Here is a 19,398-nt window from a genome sequence, read left to right on the forward strand (position 1 = left end):
ATGTTTGTCATAATTTATGACAATCTTAACTATCAAGTACATGACTTTGTCGTTGAATTGCTCAGCAACGGCATGTCTGGGCGTGATACATTTAAGATTAAAACTGAAGCCATGGGTGCGGGCTACTAAATAAGATGTGATGTGCGGCGATTGCACTTATTTAGCATGCGTGAAGTGCTATCAAACATGCAAAAAAACTGAAATATAGCTTACTTTGGGTGTGATTATATCCTGCAATAAGCATCGTAATTCAGTCCATAATACTTCATTACGTAGTATCGATGCTGCTGTACATGCTACCATGTTTTTGCATTGATCGGCGATCTCTGAGCCACGAAGCAGCACATTACAGTAAAGACAGCATTTTGGCCAAATATACTGTAGTGTGAAGGTTAGCGTGAAGGTTCAATTATTGTCACCTTGAGCTACTAACGTTAGTATAATTTATAACATACATTGATATGTTATGCTATACTATTATGTGAAGTATATTTTTAACATTTTAACTTCATATTTTTAAAAATTATGCAACCGTTTTGTGTGCAGGAACTCATCGCAATCGAAGATTATTTTAAACTCGAAGATTTTTACATTACTCGGTGGGGATTCTCTAAAAATAGAGACTTTTCCATTGAATTTTGACAAATCACATGCGAGCACTGCCAGGTCCAATCATCAACTGGTTTTGCTTTCACTTGTGGGTTTCAAAGTTGCACTGTTGTGCCATGTCCAACGACAAGAAGGCGAACAAGCAAGGCGGGTTCCAGTCGCTGGGCTTGAGCCCTCCGATCTTCAAGGCCGTCATGGCCATGGGGTACAAGGTCCCGACGCCCATTCAGCGCAAGTCGCTGCCGCATGTGCTCTCGGGCAAGGACGTCGTGGCCATGGCCCGTACCGGGTCGGGGAAGACCGCTGCGTTTCTCATTCCCATGTTGGAAAAGCTCAAGGAACACAGCAAGAAGGTCGGCGTGCGCGCGCTGGTCTTGTCGCCGACGCGTGAATTGGCTGTCCAAACGATCAAGTTCGCCAAGTCGCTGGCCAAGTACACGGACATCAAGTGCGGCCTCATCGTGGGTGGGGACTCAATGGAGCAGCAGTTCGAGCTTATCGCGTCCAACCCGGACGTGATCGTGGCGACTCCCGGTCGTCTCATGCATCTGCTGCAAGAAATCCCCGAATTCAACCTCCAGGCCATCGAGTATGTGTGTTTCGACGAAGCCGATCGCATCTTCGAGATGGGATTTGCCGAGCAGCTGCACGAGATTCTCACCAACATGCCCGCATCTCGGCAGACGCTGTTGTTTTCCGCCACGTTGCCGCGCGCCCTCGTGCAGTTTGCGCGCGCCGGGTTGACCGAGCCCGAACTCATCCGTCTCGACGTCGAAAACCAAATCTCCGACCAGCTCAAAGTGAGCTTCTTCACCATGCGCACCGAAGACAAGAACGCGGCGCTGGTGTACCTCCTTCGCGACATGATTCCGTCGACCGACCAGACGATCGTGTTTGCCGCCACGCGCCATCACGTCGAGTTTCTGCACGAGTTGCTCAAGACGGTGCATCTGGACTCGTCCTGTGTGTACGGGGACATGGACCAGACCAGTCGAAAGATCAACATTGGCATGTTCCGCGCCAAGAAGACGCCGATTCTGATCGTGACAGACGTGGCCGCCCGCGGGATCGACATCCCGTTGCTCAACAACGTCATCAACTACGCGTTCCCGGCCACGCCCAAGCTGTTTGTGCATCGCGTGGGGCGCGCCGCCCGCGCCGGACGGTCTGGCGTCGCCTTCAACTTTGTCGATCCGGACGAGATGCCGTTCATGGTGGACCTGCACTTGTATCTGGGCCGGCGGCTGGAGGACTCGACGCCCACCGACGTCCCGGGGTACTCGCTCACGTCGATGACGGTGGACCAGGTGCACTATGGCACGTTGCCCCAGAACATTCTGGACACGGAGAACGAAGGGCTGAGGGAAACCCTGAGCCGCCACTCGACCATCTCCCCGCTCGTGCACGTGTGCGCCAACGCGTACAAGATGTACTGCCGGTCCCGCGCCGAGCCATCCAAGCAGTCGATCAAGCGATCCAAGGAGCTGCCGATGAAGAAGGTGTGTATTATCGTTAGCATTGGTCGTGGTGTACATTGCCTCATGATCAAGTGTTGTAGGTGCATCCGCTGTTTCTGGACGCGATGGACGACACCCAAGTGAACAAGGAAGCGTACTTGGACAAGTTGAAGGGGTTTCGCCCTCCCGCGACCATCTTTGAGATTGCCGTGGGCACGCACTCGCTGAAAAAGACGTCCCCGGGGGTGATTATGATGAAAACCAAGCGAAGACTGCACAACCTGATCATTGACAAGAACCAAAAGACCAAGGCGGCGGCGGCGACGGCGGCCCGCGTCGAGCCGGAAGACGTGGCCGAAGAGCTGGACGAGGGCCAAGTGACCGAGTTCCGCGCCAAGTTGAAAGAGCAAGAGACGCTGTTGCAGGCGGAAGACCAAGCCATCGAGGCCGCCGTGGCGGGGCAGAAGCGGTACCTGTCGGCGGCAGACCGTCGCAAGGTCAAGAAGCTCAAGACGCAGGGTGAAACGGTCGACATTGACGAGCTGTGGAAGGAGAAGGAAGCGGCCAAGGCCATGACGGCGGCAGCGGCTGTCTCCAACGCAGAAGTCGACGAAGACAACCACAAGCAGTTCAAGGACGACGACAACTACATTGCGTACATGAAGGAACAGGATCTGGCGACGGAAGAGGCGCTCGGCCGCGGTGGCGAAGGCGGCCGAAGCAACGCGTTTGCGCAGGCGCGGCTGGAAGACGCCATGCTGGACGTCAACCCCGACGAAGCGGTAGCGCTCAACAACAAGCGGCGGCTGCTGCATTGGGACGTGCGCAAGAAGAAGTTTATCAAGACGACTGTGGGAGACCTCAAAAACGGCACGCTCAAGCGCCAGAACAACGCCGGAGGACCCCCCCGCAAGCAAAAGATTGGCGAAACGTACAAGAAATGGCAGCAAAAGCAGCACAAACGCGCCAACGTCGTGGGGGCGGACGAAGGGGAAGACAGCGCCCCCAAGGGCGACTACCGCAACGGGCGCAAACCGCCGCCGACCCAGCGCGTCAACAAATTCGCCAAGAGCGAGCTGCGGGAAGAAGGCGCGATCCGCAAGGAAGAGAAGCGGAAGGCGAGGTCCAGCGGTGACAAGTCCAAGTTTGCAAAGAAGAAGCCGCAGACGTCCCGCGGCAAGGGCAACGTCAAGGGCAAGACCCACGGAGCCCCCACAAAGAGCAAAATGTTCATTCGGCGTTAATAATAATAGAATTTTGTGTACTATTGTCGATTTGATACACATTTGGGGAAGGGGTGCAATCGAATCGCGCCGACCAAACCGATCCACAATCGATCTGATTGGTTGAATTTCATTGAGAAGGTTTTGATTGGCTAATAATTTTGAGCCCATATGAGGTAGCCAATCAAATCGATTTAAATTCCAACGAGATACCACGCCACCACACGAAAGTTCACTCGAAAGCACTATACTACTCGACCATTTTTATTTATCCCTCTCATATTAGTACTACGTAGTATAACGTAGTAGCTTATTGTTAGCCCTTGTAATAAATGATAATGTTAATAATATTGCTGATGACTTGGTATAGAGTAAATCTATTGTCAGGAGGTCTATTGTACTGTACTCATTTACCAACTTGAATGTCTATCGGTTTATTTGACCGAGGTCCTGACAGTGAATATTGGGCAGGGGAAAACTAATAATTGTACTAACGTTAGTAAGTTAACTGTAAATTAGTCGTTATTGTTCCTCTAAAATAATTGAGTACGACTTACTGGGATGGACAAACCAGGTTGGTGAATTGTTACGCCGAAAAGAAATAAATATTGAACACCCAAAATTGATTTCAATATACCTTCTTTTCCCCTGGCTCTGAATTTTCACTCGTCCAATTTGAATGTCATGGTGGTGCGAGTTTAGTTAGCCCTATGCTTTGCGTCGTCGTTCTTTGTAGATCTTATCAATAAATACTAGTATCGGACATTACAGGAACGGCATCCATCCAATGTACATTTGCGCCAAGTTTTCGTCGGACGTGGCTTCCGAGATGAGCCGGTCGACTTGGCCTTTGACACTCAAGGGCAGCGTTTCGTGCTGCTGCTTTTTGCCCAAGTTCCAAATACCCCTCAGCCGTTCGTCGATGGTTTTGAGCATGATCTTGGCTTCGCTGTTGACTTGCTCGTGGTTGGCGGGCACAGCTTTGAGCGTGGCGGCGCCAGTCGTGCTTTGCTTGCTCTTGCTGCGTCCCCACTCGACCAGCGGATCGTGCACAAACGACTCCAAGATGCTGCGCAGCGTCTCCCGGTTCTGCCGCAGCAGCGTCAGCGTCACTTCGCACGTGTGTCTGTACACGCCTTCGACGCCACTCAACCCGAACGCGTCGATCATGTTGGGCGTGAGTCGGAATGGGACGATCTCCGGGCGCGCCAGTTTGAGTCCCTTGTCGAAGAGGCAGTCAAAATCCACGTGGACGCACTCGCCTGTGGTGCAGTCGATCAAAATGTTCTCGCCGTGCCGGTCGCCCAGCCCGACAATGTGCCCCACCATTGACCATACCGCGGCCGACCGCACGAAAAGATCTCTAATAAGGGATGATCACCGTTACAATGACGAGGAGGATAATATATATATATTGATTGATTCAAGTGGATTCGAAATTTTCGAGTGTTTGGGTGCTTGCTCAATAGAATGAGCAGAATAACTAAATCGGCAGACAATATATCGATACACGCGACCAATCAAAACCCAGATCACGAATCAAGACAGCCAATCAAATTATCCACGCTTTGACCAATGAACATCGAATGAGGATGTGACGTCAATTAGTGTGACACGGGGCGATCTTTGCGTACAAACAAGGCAGTACAAACAATCGATATATCGATAGATTTGGCGAATATCAGCACACAAACGTCCAAATTTAAGGTAAAAGGACAATATATATATATATATCAAATCATGCCGTACCGTGCTTCGTACCAGGCTGTGGGATCGCTAAAGTTGTTGAGGAACCACTGGTGAAACCGAGGGGTAAAGGCGAGATGGGTCAGTATCTTGGTGCGGTACACCAGAGTCATGTGGGGAATGTCGTGCGCGTACTGCTTTTGCATGTTCAGAAAAGTGTCTTTGATGTCCGTGGTGAGGCGCACGGGCTGGAGGAAGCCCTGTTCGGTCTTGTAAATCTGCGATATCAAGTGCCGCATCGCGCGGGTGTTGGGTACCCACTCCATGAGCCCGCTTTCTTCGTTCAAGCAGATCACGGCGTACGTTCGAAGGCGGAGCTTTCGCTTGCGGCCATCCGTCTCTCGTTGAAGCAGCTTGTTCATGAGCGCATTGAACTCCATCATACGCGCATCTTTGCGCAAGTCGCCGTGCTTTTCGCGCTTACACAGGAACGAGTACGTCTTGCCGTCCGTGCCCTGGACCTGGATGCGCTTGGGCTTTTCTTTCGTCAGCATCACGTCGGCCTTGTCCCCAAATGACTTGATGTACACGTCGCTTTCGGGCAGGTCGCGTCTGTTGATGCTGCTTTGAATCGGGAGTAGCACCTTGGCCCGTACCCGCGAGAGTCGGACAGGCATCTTCTTTTGGTTCCCCGGGTCAAACTCGGCCAGTTTGATCAGCTCTTCCACGAGCCGCATGCCTTCGCTCAGCGCGTTGGCCATATCCACTTGGTTGGAGTTTGTGAGTTGCTTCTGGGCGACTTTGAGGATCTCAATTGCCCGCGTCTTGCGCTGCATATTGAGCGACTGCGCCAGCCCCAGCACGTACCACATGGCTCGCTGCGGGAACGCCATGAGCACCCGCACCATGATCGCTTTGACGCCGTCGACGACCGCCACGTTCGGATGGCAGATCCGCGACGTGACTTGAGGAAAGCACACGAGCCACATGCTTTCAGGCAAACTGTGCAGCGCGTCCAAGATGATCTTCGAAATGTCTTGCATCAACCCATAGTGGTGTTCGGATGACGATGGAATGTCGAGGCGGTAGCTGCGCTTGGTGGACTGGCTGGCTTGCAAGATCTCACCAAACTCGTACCACAACGTCAATAGCCGCGGCAACGACTGAAACAAATACTTGTCTGTGCCTTTCAACGACAACACGTAGTTGTGCAGGACGTGGGGCAGGTACGCGTACGGCTCCCCGCTCGCGTCTTCCCCTTCGCGGCGGTCGTTGGCTAGCAGCACTTCAAAGTACTTTGCCAGGCAAAAGTACCCCTTGGCGTAGTCCTTATCGAATGCAATCACGGCTTTGTACCGATCGATCACGTGCTGGCCTTGCTTTTGGCTCGACTGTTGCATGTAGTTTGTTGCCAGGAGCAGCATCTTGGCGTCAAAGTGATTGTCCGAGGACCGAGGGTCCATGATCGTACTCACGTCGATGGGAATCGGCTCCAGCACATGCAGCGCCTCGTACATGTTGCCGCGCTCGACGAGCAACTTGGCTTGTTCGATGATGGCGTGGCGGTTCCCCAACGCTTGTGCGTGCATCACGGCGCTCTCGGCGGTGCGAAGAAGCCCTTCCTTTCGCGCCATCTTTCCGTATTGCAACCAGTTGGCCGACACAATGCTCCGATCTAAGTGCAGATCTTCCATCATGACGCGGCGAAGGGCCAAGATGGGTTCCTGGAACTTTAACGCTGGCGCCATCATGGCATCCCGACGGTTCCAAGGACATTGGGCATTCCAAATGGCCGTCTTGTTGGCCGACGCTTTGGACACGAGATACCCTTGCTCCAGTTCATGCAAAAAGTGCAATTGGTGCAGCAGCGGGTACACGCGCTGGTACGATTCCTGCGACGCCGCGGCCAACGGCCCCATGATGGACGCCCGCGCCTCGCGCAAGTGCACGTGCATGTTGAGCTGGTTTTGGTGAAAGCACAAGATGGTTTTGGCAAACTTGATGCCCATCATGTCCTCGCTTTTGTCCAACTTGACCTTCATCGCGTCCGTCGTGAGCTCAGTCAAGAGATCCCATCGTGAGAGCCGCCACGCACACTCCAACGCGCACGGGTACACGGCCGGAATGACCTCGGGGTACTGGTTCACGATACCCCGGACGTGCTGCAGCGCGCCTTCGAGTCGCCCGAGTTGAATCATGCACTGAATGACCCCGGCGTACAGTTCGCTGCGGATTTCCACCTCAACGTCCGACCCGTGCATGTGATGGATGGCTTGTTCATAGCACGCCAGCGCGTCTTCCCATCGAGCCAAATGTTTGTGTTCGGCGATCAAATGCTGCAGCTCCTGGAACGACCCCGTGGGGTGGGGATGAAGCCACCGCCGTTGCGTTGCCAGCCCCAGCAACGCATCCGGCTCGTCGAGACTGCCGTACATTTTCTGCATCTTGGTGATATCCGTCGACGTCATCTGCACGTTGTTGCCTTGTTGGCGCAAGTGGCTCTCAAAGTACTGGATCGCTCGAGCATACGCCTTGATCTTGAATGCCGCGGACGACAGCAGCGACAACGGGATATCTTTGAGGAATTCCTCGACAACCTCCTTTTCCTGGTCGAACAGTTCGTCCATGTGTTTAGCCATGTGGGGCTGCTGGCTCAGCGCGATTTTCTTGCGCTGACTCGCCCATACCCAGTCGTTGAGCTCGTCCAGCATGGAAAACACTGTTTGCGCGCACTGGTGGTGATGGCTAGACACGGTGGACGCCTCGCTGTCGACGCTGCTGTCTTCCTGCAGCACACTCAGAATCTCCTGCTTGACGAGGTGGTACGACGCCGACTGCTTGAGCACGTTTTGCACCAGGTACGGCAGCAAGAACCGAGCTATTTCCAGCGAAATCGTCAGCGCGCGGCGACACGCAAGGAAGATGTGGCGCTCAGGAAACGTCGAGTGATCGATGAGAAACTTGCACCACGACACGAGCCACTGGTCAAATGCGACGGAACCGAGCGCTTCGTAGAACGTGGACGATGGCGGCATGGTCGTGGGCTTGAAATTCGGCGCCTGGTACTTGGTCGACCAGTACGGGGCGATGATCTTGTCGACGCCTTTGCTGTGGAACTGGCGCTGCATCCACTCGGGCATCGACGACGACGACGGGACAAACAACACCCCCGACGAACTGGCGGCGGTCGATGAACTGCTGCTGTCTGGCGCATTGAGCTGCGCGAGGAACTGAAGCAGCTGCTGGATGGACAGCGCGATCACGTCCGTGTTTTGAGGGGCGGCGCGTAGTTCGTTGACAAGGAGGGTTTGAATCAAATGGCACGCCAGGTTCTTGGTGCTCAATTCATTGGTTGTGATGGGGCGCAGTGCTTGGGGGGTGATCCGAGCCATGTCGATGGCCCCGAGCGCGCCGAGTGCTTGGGCAACCAAGATTTGCATGTTCTCTTGGGTTTCCAGTCGACTCAGGCGCAGCAGTTGCTTCAAAATGCCCATGATGCAAGTATGCACGACGCCTTCTTCGAGGGACAAGACCAAGTCGAGCACTTCGCGACTTCGACTGTTGAGGATGTGGATCAAATGCAGCAGCCCCACTTCCCGCACCGCTCCGTCCCAGTGCTGCAGGAGCGGAAGCACAAGAGCCAATACTTCGTGGATGGGCAAGTGTTTGATTGTTTGCACGGGGAAGTCGTTGGCCATGGGAGTCAGCGCCAGCACAAACGTCACCGACGGGTCGTCGTCGATCATTTCGCTGGTAAAGATCGAGCGCAGCACGTCCAGCGCCACTTGCTGCGCCTCTGAAAGCGGCGGCGTTCGTGTCATCTTGTTAGTGTGAATCGTGGTCTCTGGACCCTCCACCACATGCCGTTGAAATAGCTCGGTCAACGGACCAACGCACGGCAACAAGCTGACAACGATCGACAGCACGTTGGCTTTGATCGCGTCCGGGCTTAGCAGCCGCACAAACGTACGCCATGCCCGGCACGCGGCGAGAATCTTGTCGGCGTGGGCTTCCACAGACGCCAGTTTCAACGTTGCCATGATCTTGGGCACAAAGTTGTCGAGGGCGCCGACTGTGTCGAACAGAGACAGCAGCACTTCGGTGCACTGGATCGCTTGGATGCTGATGCGGACGTTCTTGGAGAGCAGCTTTTGGCCAAGGAATGTCATCACGGCCAGAAAGAACTGCTGGGAAATGTGAAACGTGTCCATGTGGTGGTCTTCGTCGTCGAGAAACTGCTTGCATACTTCTATGAACGACTTCTTGGCGACTTTGGGCCGGTCGCCGGCCAGTTCCCACGCCAGCGCGTAGATGATTGTGAGCGGTTTGTGCTGAATCACGTCGCGGATGCCCACGTCGTGCGGGATAAACCCAAAGAAAAACTCCCACTCGGCCACGTTGTTGAACGACGTGACTTTTTGCAGCAGCATTTCCTTGACGATGGCCAGGATGTGCTCGCCCACCAACGACGCCACCGTGGCCCCGCACGCCGCCGCCACGGTTTGCAACAGCGCCGAATTCTTGGTTACAATCAGATGGGGCAAAATGTGCGCCGCGTTCTCCTTCAAATACAAAGCCACGGTCACGTCCGGCCCGATAAACGCCGCTAGAAACGCTTGCAGCAGATGCGAGTTCGCGCCAGGCACGACCAGTGACTCGACCAGCGGCACGTGCACCCGATCCGGATACTGCACGCACAACTGCTTCCACGTCAAATGGGTCATGATCTGGTGGAGGCCCGCACTTGTCGTTGTCTTGGAGTCCTTCCACACACCCACCAGTCGAAAGACGAGGGCGAAGAAGAGGTCCAGCTCCCCCTTTGATTGCAAGTCGCAATGCCTGCCTAGGGTAGCCATGGCGCGGACTGCGGCGGCTGCCAGGCGCGGCGTGCTGCCGAGTTTGACGTCAAACAGACTCAGCAGCTGGCTACTCGACGGCACCAGCGGGGCTATGACGCCAATGTGGGTCTCCACCGCGCGTTGGCAGATTGGATCGGGGTGTCCGACGGCTTCGGCGAATCGCCACACGACCGACGGCGGGAGGTCCGTGGAGTGCTTGATCCATGCTGCCATGGTCAACAGAGTTTGATGGACAACAGTTGCATCCGTCGACGAAGACCCGATAAGGGATTCCAGAACGGCCGCTACGTCGTGAGTGCGCGGCAGCGGCGGGTTGAGTCGATTGGGTTTGCGACACAAACATTCGTACCGGTCGCCGCCTCCGACCCCCAATGCCACATACGACGACGACGACGGAATGGGCTCCTCGTCGCTTAACTGTGACAAGGTGCAACACAGATGCCCCAGCGTCGCAACGACGGCACACGCGATGGCCGGGCGGGCTGACGTGGCCATCGGAAGCAACAGGTCCGCAAGTGTGTTCCACATGTCAAGGGCGGTGGCCGCCCCCGCCCGCACCACGGACGACATCCAGATCGGGGCAAAACGAACGGCCGTGGGCTGCTGCTTTGCCACCAAGTCCACAAAGACACGGCCAGACAAGGACGTTCTCCATGGCGAGTCGCGCACTAAAGCGAGGGGGTCGTGGCGCGTGTACACCCAGCACAGCACCATCAAGAACTGGTCCAACGGGGGCGCCGTAGCCATCCACAGCTCGACGGCATGGTGGTCCGTCGTATCTGGGCAGGACCAACCGCGGGAAGGTACATTTGCGACGTCAGCATATTTTTGAACGTGGAGCAACGTCGACATGACGGGGAGGGCTGTCAATTCGTCGTCGGTGGCATATCGTAGCGCGAGACCAATCAGACGCACGGATGACGATGGATTGGTACTGCTGCTGCTGCTGCTTGGGGTTTGCTGCAGCAACGTGCGCAGGCGGTCGAGCAGCATCCGGCTGACGTCGCCTTCGTCCTGTGTCCGTGGGTGGCTTGGGGTGGTACGTCGAAGCGGAAGGAGGATCCCAAGGCCCGTGGCAGCTAGCGTGTTGTCGTACGCCATGGCCAGCACCAGCAGAACCAACGACTGAAAGGAATCCACGGGCGGCGTCGCCAGCATCACCTTTGCAATCTCTTCAAAGCTGATTGTGGATATCGACGACGCGTACTCGGCCACCACCTTTTGCCGCTTGTGTGTCGGGGGAACAGCGACGTACTCGGAGTGGAATTGCCCAATCGCGGCGCGCGCGTGCCGCCACATGTTGTTGATGTGGGCGTCCAATGCGCTTTGGATGGCCGTACCAACGGCTCGCTGCACATGTACGTGATGGAGGTCGCAATGAAGGACAAGGTCCAGCAACAGTGTCACACATCGATGCAAGTTGTTTTCGTGGTGTTTGAGAAACGTCCGTAACGTGTTGCAGATGACCCCACACAACGACACGTCTGTGCGCTTTGATGTAGCAAACGTTTGGAACGATGGCCACAACGCCGTTGACAGCGCGCGGGACCGTGAAACGGCGGTCGCTGCGATGCTTTCCAGCAAGTTGGACGTGGATTCTGTGGAATGGTGTGGTAGAGTTGCATAAGCGAAGAACGACGTGGACAGATGAATCAACGAGAAGTCTGTCAGAGCCACCTGCGTGAACAGAAGCTTCAAGAGCTCCAACACAGCACCGTCGACATCCGTCGCTGGCTTGGTGGCGGCGTCCAACAACGAGCCCACGAGTACGCAGAGCTGCGCCATGGTCGGGTGGTGGGAGAGGAACGTAGCCGCGTACCCAACGACCTTGTTGAGGAAGCGCCACATCCACACGCTGAAGAGGCGGACCGTGGCAGCGGCCGTGAAGGTCAATGGAGGCACGGTCTTCTTTCCCATGTCGAACACGAGTTGCGCATGATGCGGGTCCAACTCCTCGCGCTGGCAGCACAGACGCAGTCCGCTCTGCATGTGCGCGGTGTCTCGTCCAAGATGCGCCCCAGATACAAGGAAGCAGTGCACTGTGATCGCTTCGGATGGCCGCCACGACGTGTGCCTTTCCAACACCTGCAGGTCCTCGAGCAGGTCGACAAGGTCGCAATAGATGTGGACGTATCCGTTGAAGTCACTTTCGAGCAACAAGAGCGCCAGTGTCGTGCACACATCAAACACTTTCTGGTGGAGCGATGCGTACTCTGGCGTGGCGAGGAACCGCACCATGTAGAACAAGATCACGCCGGCGTTTGAGCTGAACACAGACGGGGAGAATGGACACACGTCGCTACTGAGGAACAGCGACAGCAGCGTACACAATGTGTCCAGCACCTTTGGATTCGGCACAGAGGACGAGATCTCCTTCATCACTTTGGGTAGCATTTTGCGCGCTTTCCGCAGCACGGTGAGGCATCTTGTCGGATCTTCGTCAATGTCGGGGCCCTTGGTTGGGGAGACGCTGGGTACTAACGCTTGCGCGGGATGGAACTGCTCTTGATGCACCAGCATCAGCCGCAGGACCTTCTCCAAGTCGTTCTCCATGTGGCGTCCGCGCCGAAATTTGCGGCGGTGTTCCTATATCGAATTCTGCGCTTCAATCATGCAAAATGCATATCCGGTGAAATCCGGATACCACTCATTGCCATTTGAAACTTCCCTCCAAAACAGCGTTGCTGTGATGGACAAGCGCAAGTCGGACGCGGCATCTGCAATTCAGCGCAAGAAGAAAGCCAAGGCCAACGAAGTTCATGGGCGTATTCCGATCACAGCGTTCTTTGAGAGGATACCTCCTCGTCCAAGGCCTGAAGGCACACCTCCTGCTGCACACGACCATGTAAGGCCAGCCACAGAAGCCTTGTCGGCCTTAGGGTGATCATTGCTTGTAGATTGAAGAGATCGACGAGGATGTCATTTCCACTGAAAGGACGACGAATACAGCGCCATCAACGTCGCATATGGTTCAAGAAACTCTCAAGTTCGAACAGAACGAGAAAACAGTTCCAAAGCGAACGTTCACCAGATTTCACATGCTCCGAGGACGAGAATTACGAGGCGGGTTGCCGCTACGCCACAGACAGCACGTACTCCGCAGCGTGGTCAAGTCGTACGCGCCGCTGGGCGTGGCGCCCTTGCCGGACATTCAACCGAGCCAATGGATCAGTTGCATGCAATTCGACACGGACGGCGTGCTCTTGGCCACAGGATCATCCGACGGAACAATCGCATTGTACGATTTTGACGAGTATTTCCACCGCATGCTTATGTTTTGCAACCAAAGAACCAACATGGAAGCTCCAACCACCACCGACAATATATCTATCTCACTATCCTCGGCATGTCCTAACGTCGGCGTTCCTTGCTGCATCAAACCTGTACGCCATGCTGTATCGACCATCACATCATAATCAAGTTAACAAACTGTATGCCATGTAGATCCATGTACTACACACACGCCGTGAGCTCAAGCGCATTCGGTGGAACCCTATGGACCAAGTACGTTGTTGATTCTACCTATGTATATCCCATACTAGTATATACTAGTCATTCTTTTTACTAGGACATGCTCGCGTGTTCATTTACATCCCGCAACGAGATCTTTCTGTTCAATTTGAAGAAGTTTCCGGCCGAGCCGTATCGCATCTTGAAAGCGCCGACGCGGCCGTCGACGGGGTACTATGACTTTTTGTTTACGACGTCGAGTACGTACTACTACTACTACTAGCACTACTACTAGTAGACTGTCCATCGACATTGTGCTCATGTTGGTGTGCATGCATATATGGTAGAATCAACCAACGCGCCGTGTCTTATTGGCGGCGACGTGGACGGATCCGTTCGGATGTGGGACCTGCATGTGCCCTCGAAGCCTCTGTGGACCGTGGCCCACAACCCTCGCGAAGTCGGGTGCATCAACTCCATGTGCCTCTGTGCCCGTCGCCAGCACCTCGTCTGCGCCACCGACCAAGCTTGGATCGTGGTATGTCAAATAGCTTTTCATGTGTAATGAGTACATATATTTACAGTTAATAGTACATTTACCTGTATTGCCGGATTGGGCGAAATCAGTAGTTTTGGATTGGTAGAAATTCGGCAGAATGTGATTTGATTGGCTTAGACGTGTTTTTAATATCTATTTTCAAAAGGCATTCGATGCTCCAGTTTCGAATCATATAGAATACTGTAACGTTGGTTTGACTGTGAATTGATTGGGGGGTAGGTTTACGACACGTGGCAACTTGTCGTGCCAGCCTTTGGCCAACGACCAGGGCCGAAACGCGTGGCCATGTTTGACTTGCTCGTGCATCTTCAAGGTCCACCACAGTACCTCCAGTACTAAACCAAGTAGGTTCAACTAACTGCGATGATGTTAGGAACCCCTGCGACAAGGCACGTCAGTGTATCCTTGGGGGGCGGCATTGTAAGCGTGCAACTCGTGCCCCACACCACCGCCACCGTCGTGTGTCAGCTCCTCAACGACTGGGTCGTCGTCGTCGATGTATTGCGCCCCCAAGTGCTGCAACTGCACACCGTTTTACGAGGCGACCCTCGCCTGAACACGAACGTGCCACGCTTCCATGCCGATCCCACCATGTACTCCAACGGTACCTACCCATCCACCCGTCGCAGTTTCCTAACAAGGACAAAATGGCAGGCGAAGAGGGACCGTGGACGTCGTCGCATGTGCTATCTGCGCGGACAGAGGCGTCGTACTTGAAACTGCACCGGTGCATGGGCTCTTTCGTGTTTGATGGCGCCGTCTTCGCCACGGGGTTCGCCAGTGACAACGGTCTGTATGCGATAGGTACTGTACGCAAACGACGACGACGAGTTCTATCATAACACCGTGGACTCGGTAGACATGCAATCCCCACCTTCAGCCCACCCCGCCGCCAAGGACAAGGACAAAACGGAACCGCCGACGTTTCACATGCTGCGCCGCCTTCGCATCCCCATGGACCAGATGGTCACGGCCGTGGCGGCGCATCCAGTGTCCCATGTGATTGTGTGCGGGATGCAGACGAATGCATTGGCCGTTCTTGGGCCCGTCGCTTCGGATGAATCTACTACCATGACGTGATTGATCGTAATAAGTCCATTGTGTAACGAACGTACGAACGACGTATTGTATTAGTGGGTTAATTAGATGGTAGGATTTATGGTTGTGGTGGTGGTCTTTTGGTCTTATTCGTGGAACAATTGCCGGAGGGATTCCGCGACCGTGAGTGTAATCATCACATGCGGCGCAATGCGGATGTAGTACGTACCGAACCCGCGGTAAAAGGTTGCGGGGCCTTCCTTCTTGATCACTTGGACCACGCAGTCGGACAACCCAGTGTACGTGGACGTGCTCTGCAGCCGCGTCTTAATAAAGTCAAACGGGAGCGAGAACGCGCTGGCGAAGAAGCCGGCGGTGGCGCTCGACATGAACACGGTGGCCGTGCCAGGACCGTACAGCGGCGTCAGGACGTCCTTGGCTTGGTCGTACATGGCCAGCATGCCCATGTTCAGCGCCATGGCGCGCAGCACGGTCGGAAAAGATCCTTTCCACAGACTCACGACGCCGTCGTCTGCGACAATGCGCCGGAACGCGTCGCCGACGCCGCGGTAGTTCTTCTGTTGGTCCACGGGCAAGTGCGCGTCCGTCTGCATGCGAACGAGGACTAGATCGCATGGGTTGCCGACGATGGAGCCGAGGCCCCCTGCCACGAGGCCCGCGATCGCTCGTTTGTAAAACGGAAGCTTGGCTTCGTCGGACGACTTCAAGCGTCTGGACAGGACGTCGAAGATGCCGAGGCGCGCGGTGGTGTACGTCGCTTGGCGGAGAAGGCCAGCACCAAGGCCCGTGTACAGCGCCGTCACTCCCTGGGAGCCCACCAACTCGCGCACGATCGCAAACGGAGACGCGACGGCCGTCCGGGACTGGATCTGGACCTTGACCATGTCGATGGGCTGGACGCACGCCGTGGCGACCATGCCGGACGTGCCTCCAATGAAGAACGGCAGCGCCGCGTAGTATAACGACGAGGGGTCGGCCATGTTGAAGACGTGGCCGGAAGGGAAATGCAGCTGGGGGAGTTAGTTCCAACAATCGAACCAACCAGAACTACAGCGAAGTTACTTCAGGTCACATTCAAGTTGAAGGGCCGTAGTTTATACTCACGTTTGATGACGTCATCGTTGATGTGGTTGCACCCAATCAAGATTCGACATTCCCTCGAGGTGGCGCCCCTGGCATCGGCCGAGGCAGCGGGCACATCTTAACTGGGTGTTCTCCTTGGGGTAGGGGCCGCGGCACGCCACCATGAGCATGGAAGAAGGCGGCATGACCACTGGAAGAATTAACCTGGACATTTCACATCAAAGTGCAGTTGTAGTGACCGACGGTTGATTGGTTTTTTAAATAGAACCTAATAAAAAAACCTATTAAAAATACGTCGTGCCCCCTTGAATGCACCAACGTGACAGTCGCATATCATGGGTGCGACAATCTGTTACAGCCAATCAAAACCGTGGAATCCCTACATGTCATGTTTTGATTGGCTAAATGATTGCGTCACCACATCGGCGGTGCCAGCGTCGTATCCGGACACATTCGGATGTCACGTGTGTGTGTGGTCGCAACATTGCATTATTCGTGAAGATTTCACTCCAATTTTACGAAAACAAGTGGATATGAAATACTTGGATTTGATTAGCTGTAATTCTGGCGATAAACCAATCACACGAGCTTTAGATCGAATCATTTCAGCAAACGAGGCGAAGTTTCGACAGTTTTATGGGCAATGGTTGAACTGAGACCCCGGTTGACGAAACGAGCTCTATAAGAGGCATTTTCCAAAACTTCCTCGTCGACACACATGAGTCCGCACCCCAAGTCGGCCAAGAACGTCGGCTTCCGCGACCTCGTCAACGGCGGGGTCTTGCAGTGCCTGGAAGCTGCCACGCTCGGCATGCCGTTTGAAGTGTGGAAGACGCGCATGGGAAGCTACCGCACCGAAACAACGTTGCAAGCGTTCGGCAACATCTACAAGCAAGGCGGCGCGTCTGCGTTTTGGGCAGGGACTGGGGCCAAGATGGTGGAATCTGCGTCCAAGGGGGCCATTCTGCTGTTCTCGAAGGAAGCCATCTCCGACTCGTTGCTTGCGAGCGGAGTCAGCGAGACCGTCACGGGATTTGCTGCCGGTGCTGGTGGTGGGGTGTGCCAAGTCGTTGTGATGGGTCCTTGTACGTTCCTGGTCACTGCCGCTGTCAACGGCGACAAGAGCATCTCGACCACCCAGCGCATCAAGAGCGTGTACGCGGCGAAAGGGGTCAAGGGGTTCTACCCCGGCGGGAGTGCGATTGCCTTCCGCCAAGCGACCAACTGGGCGTCCCGACAAGGGTTCACTGAAATCGTCCGCGGGCAGTTCAAGGTCATCTTCCACGGCGACGAACACGCCAAGCTGACCGTGGCCCAAGAAGCCGGCTCAGGTATCATCGGCGGGGCGTTGGCGTGCTGGAACCATCCATTTGAAGTGGCGCGCATTCAAATGCAAACGGCCGCCGAGCGTGGCGAGCCCAAGCAAAGCATGATCCAAGTGTTCAAGACTGTGTCCAAGGAGAACGGCATTGGCGGCCTCTTCAAGGGCATCATCCCGCGCATCGGGCTTGGCATCTGGCAGACGCTGTTCATGGTCACGGGGGCCAAGTTGGTCAAGCAAGCATTGGACGGCAACAAGCACTAGTAGGCCTAGCTCGTTAGAAAAGAAGTAAGAAATATACAAACATGCGCTCAACCTTCGTCTCATTGAGGCCCAGCACGGCGATGCTGCAATCCTATTTAAGCAAGTCCAAATGTCCTGGGAGGCCATGTGATGGCTGGAAGGAAAATATGATGAAGTATGGATGTTTGTACATGTGATATTGAAATACTATATATTCTGGGCCATTTGATATTTATTGGCAGCAGCCGCGGGAGATCAAGTCAATGTACTTGGGGAACGATCCGTCCTTGGTTTTGACGCTAAGGCGATTGCAGAGGTTCACCACGGGGCACGAGTGATTGACCAAGATGGTCACGCGGTCACCCACTTGGGGGGACGTCGCCGGACCCGCCGGGGCGTGCGCCACCCATCCGTGCTCTTCCGACAGCTTCTTCACTTCGAAGCACACGCTGCGGTCGCCAGACGGAAGCGTCCACTCGAAGTCGGTGGGCTCTGTCGTCACCTCGTCAAACTCATGCTCGCGAAACACGAGGCCGTAGCAATTGCTGCCAAAGTCCCCGCTTCCCCGCGCGCTGCAGGCATCAATGTAACAAATGGTAGGTGGAATTCAAAAATTATAACAATTGTTATATATGTGTTATATGTTACAACGTACGTGTCGGCAGAGAGCACCTTGGAGCCGGCGTCGATGATAAAGTAGTAGGCGTTGGTGCTCACCACCGTGGCCACGACCGTCAATGATACGTTTTGCACCGTGGACACGCCAGCTCGCACGGGCGTTCGGTCTTGAAAGACGTAATTCCCAGGACGCAACTAATGTTATAACACCTTGTTGAATTATAACAATCCGATGAACATCCGACGAACAGTACCTCGGTGATGCCTTCGTAGTTTGTGCGACACAGTTCGGTGGGGGTGCTGCCGACGGACACGACAGAGATGGGAGACCCCAACTACTCGCATGTGAAATGGCATGTGGCAGGGGCATCAGCGCTACCTTTTCAATCGTGGCCTTGACGCGCAACATGATTTGGCGCTCGACTTCACCGATTTCTTCGCACTGTTCACGCGACTTGGCGCCATAGGAATGCCCTACACTCGCGGGAGAGTAAGGATTCGACGTATATTCCCCCTTGATGCACTACCAGCATGCGAAAGGATGCCAATTAGCTTCAACGATGGGGATCCTTGAATGAGCGCCACGAGCTCCGCAAGTCGGGGGTCGTTTTCCTACGTTTGTTGGGATGTTATGGAGACAACGACGGCGTGGAATAGCACTACTTCGACGCCAACGCGATGGTATCCGACATCCACATGGATCAACACGTTCAGGACGTAATCGTTCTTCGCAGCGCTCGACGCAGCCACCTTAACGCCCACCACGCTCTCGACTGTGAGGTTGAAGGTTGTGCCGTACTCTTTGGCAGCACGGATCGTAAGGTTCAATTTCTCTTCCACAACAACGGGGTATGCGAGGGTGATGTCACGAAAGCCAGCTTCGATGAACTTTCGGGCTTCGAGAGGCTTGGACACGGTCACACCCACAGCACCTGCAGCGAGGACCATCTTGGCGATGTCAATGCTCTTGTGCGTCTTCGCATGAGGGCGGAGGTTGACGTTGTGCTTTGAAGCACGCTCTTGCATGAGAACGATGTTCCGTTGCAAGCGAGCTTCGTCCACTACGACGGCCGGGGTATCCACCCAAGATGTGCTCATGATGCCCCAATCTTGAATTGTTGTAAAACAGCCTTTTTCTCGTACGAATACTTCGAAGTTCAGTAATCGAAGTACTGACTAGTAGTACTATATAGAGAGAGTAGTAGTGTCACTCTCATCACAGATAGAGGGG

General features: G+C 54.7%; 6 protein-coding genes across 6 annotated transcripts; 3 read left to right on the forward strand and 3 right to left on the reverse strand.

Annotated features, from left to right (window-relative positions):
- Positions 1 to 703: 703 nt before the first annotated feature.
- H257_06267 (hypothetical protein) lies at positions 704 to 3,333 on the forward strand. The gene is made up of 2 exons (XM_009831436.1): positions 704 to 2,108; positions 2,168 to 3,333. The coding sequence occupies exons 1-2, from the start codon at positions 726 to 728 to the stop codon at positions 3,308 to 3,310; spliced, it is 2,526 nt and encodes an 841-aa protein (XP_009829738.1). The 5' UTR covers positions 704 to 725; the 3' UTR covers positions 3,311 to 3,333.
- Positions 3,334 to 3,905: 572 nt separating this feature from the next.
- On the reverse strand, positions 3,906 to 12,387 carry H257_06268 (hypothetical protein; the record flags this gene model as incomplete). The annotated part of the gene is made up of 2 exons (XM_009831437.1): positions 3,906 to 4,652; positions 5,039 to 12,387. The coding sequence occupies 2 exons, from the start codon at positions 12,385 to 12,387 to the stop codon at positions 4,055 to 4,057; spliced, it is 7,947 nt and encodes a 2,648-aa protein (XP_009829739.1). The 3' UTR covers positions 3,906 to 4,054.
- A 1,820-nt stretch (positions 12,388 to 14,207) lies between these two features.
- Positions 14,208 to 14,959, forward strand: H257_06269 (hypothetical protein; the record flags this gene model as incomplete). Its single annotated transcript, XM_009831438.1, has 3 exons — positions 14,208 to 14,447; positions 14,498 to 14,647; positions 14,703 to 14,959. Coding segments are annotated over 3 exons (611 nt in total), but the record flags the coding sequence as incomplete, so codon positions are not given.
- Positions 14,947 to 15,992, reverse strand: H257_06270 (hypothetical protein). The gene has a single exon (XM_009831439.1). The coding sequence runs from the start codon at positions 15,880 to 15,882 to the stop codon at positions 15,028 to 15,030; it is 855 nt and encodes a 284-aa protein (XP_009829741.1). The 5' UTR covers positions 15,883 to 15,992; the 3' UTR covers positions 14,947 to 15,027.
- Positions 15,993 to 16,641: 649 nt separating this feature from the next.
- On the forward strand, positions 16,642 to 17,632 carry H257_06271 (hypothetical protein). Its single transcript, XM_009831440.1, has one exon. The coding sequence runs from the start codon at positions 16,704 to 16,706 to the stop codon at positions 17,568 to 17,570; it is 867 nt and encodes a 288-aa protein (XP_009829742.1). The 5' UTR covers positions 16,642 to 16,703; the 3' UTR covers positions 17,571 to 17,632.
- A 77-nt stretch (positions 17,633 to 17,709) lies between these two features.
- On the reverse strand, positions 17,710 to 19,298 carry H257_06272 (hypothetical protein). Its single transcript, XM_009831441.1, has 6 exons — positions 18,831 to 19,298; positions 18,695 to 18,779; positions 18,547 to 18,641; positions 18,422 to 18,502; positions 18,205 to 18,362; positions 17,710 to 18,121 (listed from the first exon to the last, which is right to left on the reverse strand). The coding sequence occupies exons 1-6, from the start codon at positions 19,263 to 19,265 to the stop codon at positions 17,782 to 17,784; spliced, it is 1,194 nt and encodes a 397-aa protein (XP_009829743.1). The 5' UTR covers positions 19,266 to 19,298; the 3' UTR covers positions 17,710 to 17,781.
- Positions 19,299 to 19,398: the final 100 nt, after the last annotated feature.

This window comes from Aphanomyces astaci (assembly GCF_000520075.1).
Source record: "Aphanomyces astaci strain APO3 unplaced genomic scaffold supercont1.12, whole genome shotgun sequence".
NCBI classification, from domain to species: domain Eukaryota; phylum Oomycota; class Saprolegniomycetes; order Saprolegniales; family Verrucalvaceae; genus Aphanomyces; species Aphanomyces astaci.

Bases quoted from the DNA above. Each gene is read 5' to 3' on its own strand.
- H257_06267 (XM_009831436.1), top strand. From the start codon at position 726: ATGTCCAACGACAAGAAGGCGAACAAGCAAGGCGGGTTCCAGTCGCTG. The intron at 2,109-2,167 runs GTGTGTATTATC...CAAGTGTTGTAG, and splicing joins AGGAGCTGCCGATGAAGAAG to GTGCATCCGCTGTTTCTGGA.
- H257_06270 (XM_009831439.1), bottom strand. From the start codon at position 15,882: ATGGCCGACCCCTCGTCGTTATACTACGCGGCGCTGCCGTTCTTCATT.
- H257_06271 (XM_009831440.1), top strand. From the start codon at position 16,704: ATGAGTCCGCACCCCAAGTCGGCCAAGAACGTCGGCTTCCGCGACCTC.
- H257_06272 (XM_009831441.1), bottom strand. From the start codon at position 19,265: ATGAGCACATCTTGGGTGGATACCCCGGCCGTCGTAGTGGACGAAGCT. The intron at 18,780-18,830 runs GTAGTGCTATTC...CAACAAACGTAG, and splicing joins ACCATCGCGTTGGCGTCGAA to GAAAACGACCCCCGACTTGC. The intron at 18,363-18,421 runs GTACTGTTCGTC...TTATAACATTAG, and splicing joins ACTACGAAGGCATCACCGAG to TTGCGTCCTGGGAATTACGT.